Source organism: Acomys minous (assembly GCF_964271855.1).
Source record: "Acomys minous genome assembly, chromosome: 6".
Taxonomy (NCBI): domain Eukaryota; kingdom Metazoa; phylum Chordata; class Mammalia; order Rodentia; family Muridae; genus Acomys; species Acomys minous.
The window spans coordinates 45,041,824-45,044,211 of NC_140487.1; the positions used below are offsets into that span (position 1 = coordinate 45,041,824).

At 45.3% G+C, this 2,388-nt stretch overlaps 1 protein-coding gene across 1 annotated transcript; it reads left to right on the forward strand.

Moving 5' to 3' along the window:
• The first annotated feature begins 428 nt into the window (after positions 1-428).
• Positions 429-2,163, forward strand: LOC311600382 (transforming protein RhoA-like). Its single transcript, XM_084786978.1, has one exon. It carries the CDS (start codon positions 619-621, stop codon positions 1,198-1,200), a length of 582 nt encoding a protein of 193 aa, XP_084643104.1. The 5' UTR covers positions 429-618; the 3' UTR covers positions 1,201-2,163.
• The last annotated feature ends 225 nt before the right edge of the window (positions 2,164-2,388 follow it).

A 2,388-nucleotide genomic window follows, 5' to 3' on the forward strand; every position in this document is an offset into this window, starting at 1 on the left:
CTGCAGTAACTTTGCAACTATGCAATTTCATATGTAAGTTCTTAGAATTATTGACTGCCATTGGAATATTTTTCAGAAATTTATCTATGCTAGTATCTTGGAGTATTTTCTCTGTTTTCATTTAACAGTTTCAAGGATCGTTCAATATATGCAAATCAGTAAATGTGGTGAAACATTAAAGTAGGTTTAAGGAAAGAAATCACACAATCATCTCAAAGGAACTTGAAGAAACAAGTAAAAGAATGTACATTGAGGATTTCCATCATGCCCCATGTGGGTGTGATGTTTGCTTAAGGACCTTGCTTTCTGGACAATAGATCTCTCTGGAGCAATCCTGTTAAGTACGAAGTGTGAGGGTGTGTGAGGCGGGCCGACTCGAGCCAAGCTGGGCATTCAGGCGCATGCGTGTCCCCTCCCCTCCCTCCATCACCCGCCTTCTAACACCTTCTTCAGTTGGTTCTCTCCTGAGTCAGCCACCTCCTCCTGAGCTGTGCCTCAGAGGTGGTGACTCAGGACAGGTGTCCTCCATACTAATTGGTCTGCCTGGGTGTAGTCTGAAAGAGCCAGTGATCTGAGAAGTCCCAGGTGCTTTACAGAGTAGCAGGAACGTCCTAAGCTATGGCTGCCGTTCGGAAGAAATTGGTGATCGTGGGCGATGGGGCTTGTGGAAAGACATGCTTGCTCATTGTCTTCAGCAAAGACCAATTTCCTGAGGTTTACGTGCCCACGGTGTTTGAGAACTATGTGGCTGATATCGAAGTGGACGGGAAACAAGTGGAGTTGGCCCTGTGGGACACAGCGGGACAAGAAGATTATGATCGCCTGAGGCCGCTCTCCTATCCGGACACAGATGTCCTCCTGATGTGTTTCTCCATTGGCAACCCTGATAGCTTCGGGAACATCCCACAGAAATGGACTCCAGAAGTCAAGCATTTCTGTCCCAACGTGCCCATCATCCTGGTTGGCAGTAAGAAGGATCTCCGGAGTGACATGCACACAAGACATGAGTTAGCCAAGAGAATGCAGGAGCCAGTCAAACGCGAACAAGGCCAAGATTTGGCGAACAGCATTGGCGCCTTTGGGTATGTGGAATGTTCAGCAAAGACCAAAGATGGAGTGAGGATGGTCTTTGAAATGGCCACAAGGGCTGCTCTGCAAGCGAATCGTGGGAGGAAAAAGACTGGGTGCTTCGTCTTGTGAAACCTTTGCGCAAACACAGCCCTGTAGCAGCTCATTTTCAAGTGCTATTTACTAATGTGATAGTGTAATTGCTAGCCTTTTTGTTTATTTCGATGTTTGAGATTACAAGTCAGAAGTCATCTTGCGACCACTGTTTAGAAGGCAGCCATGACTGCTAATGCTGCCCAATCTGTATGACCAACCAGGGGCCAGATGCCTCTCTAACAGCCCATCCTGCATTCTACCTGAAACACCAGGCACTAACTGAAACATAAACTATTTCTAGAAAGAGAAACGGTGACTTTGTTAATTAGACTGCAACTACTTCCTGATATACAACCTATCATCTGTGAGCCCGGAAGAACTCTGTCGAGTGGCCACTTGAGACTTTACTCCCTCACAACTGGGATTGCCATCTTCGTTTTTGTTGAAATCTTTCTCCATGGAGCTGTGGTAGAGCAACAGCTCTCTGGCTTCATGGTGGTTACCTTACAGTTACTCTGTTGTTGGTGCCACTTAGTGTATCTTACCAGAAACAACAACTACCCCAGACTAGATGTAGCATTTGGGGTATAATTGGATTGTCGGATGCTGATATTTGTCATTCCTACATCAAGTGTCCTGGTTGAGAGAAAGGATTGGGAAATAAAGTCAAACGGAAAATTAATTTTTATAATTTTCATTTTTTTCTTTTTCTGAGGAAATACAGCAATATCTCCCCATCACTACCACCACCACCATCACCACTTTTATCCCTTCACATTGTTGTGCCCCTTTGCAGAACTGGGCAAATCAAGTAGGAATCTGATGTCACACCTAAGGGAACAACTTCTTGCAGGTGACATCTCACCTGGTCTGCAGGGCTGGGTCTACACCAGAAGTACATCTCTGTTCTCCACACATTATCCAGGTTTCCTCGCTGGGTATCCACCTGCCCTTAGCGATGGCATGAGGTGTGAAAGTGGACACTTTCTCTTGGGTGACTGAGGGTCTTTACCAACTAAAAGAATAAATGCGTTTTTCTAAATGTATGCATGTGGATATGTGGGGGGGGGGAGGGCATATATGGCAAACTTACGCCCCAAGCCTACACTCAATGCATTCACACTAAAATAAAGAATGAGACTGGGTGCCCATCTCCTCCGTTCTTATTCAGGACAGTATTTGAAGTCTTAGAGCAATTGGCAAATGCAAATATAAAAAAGTATA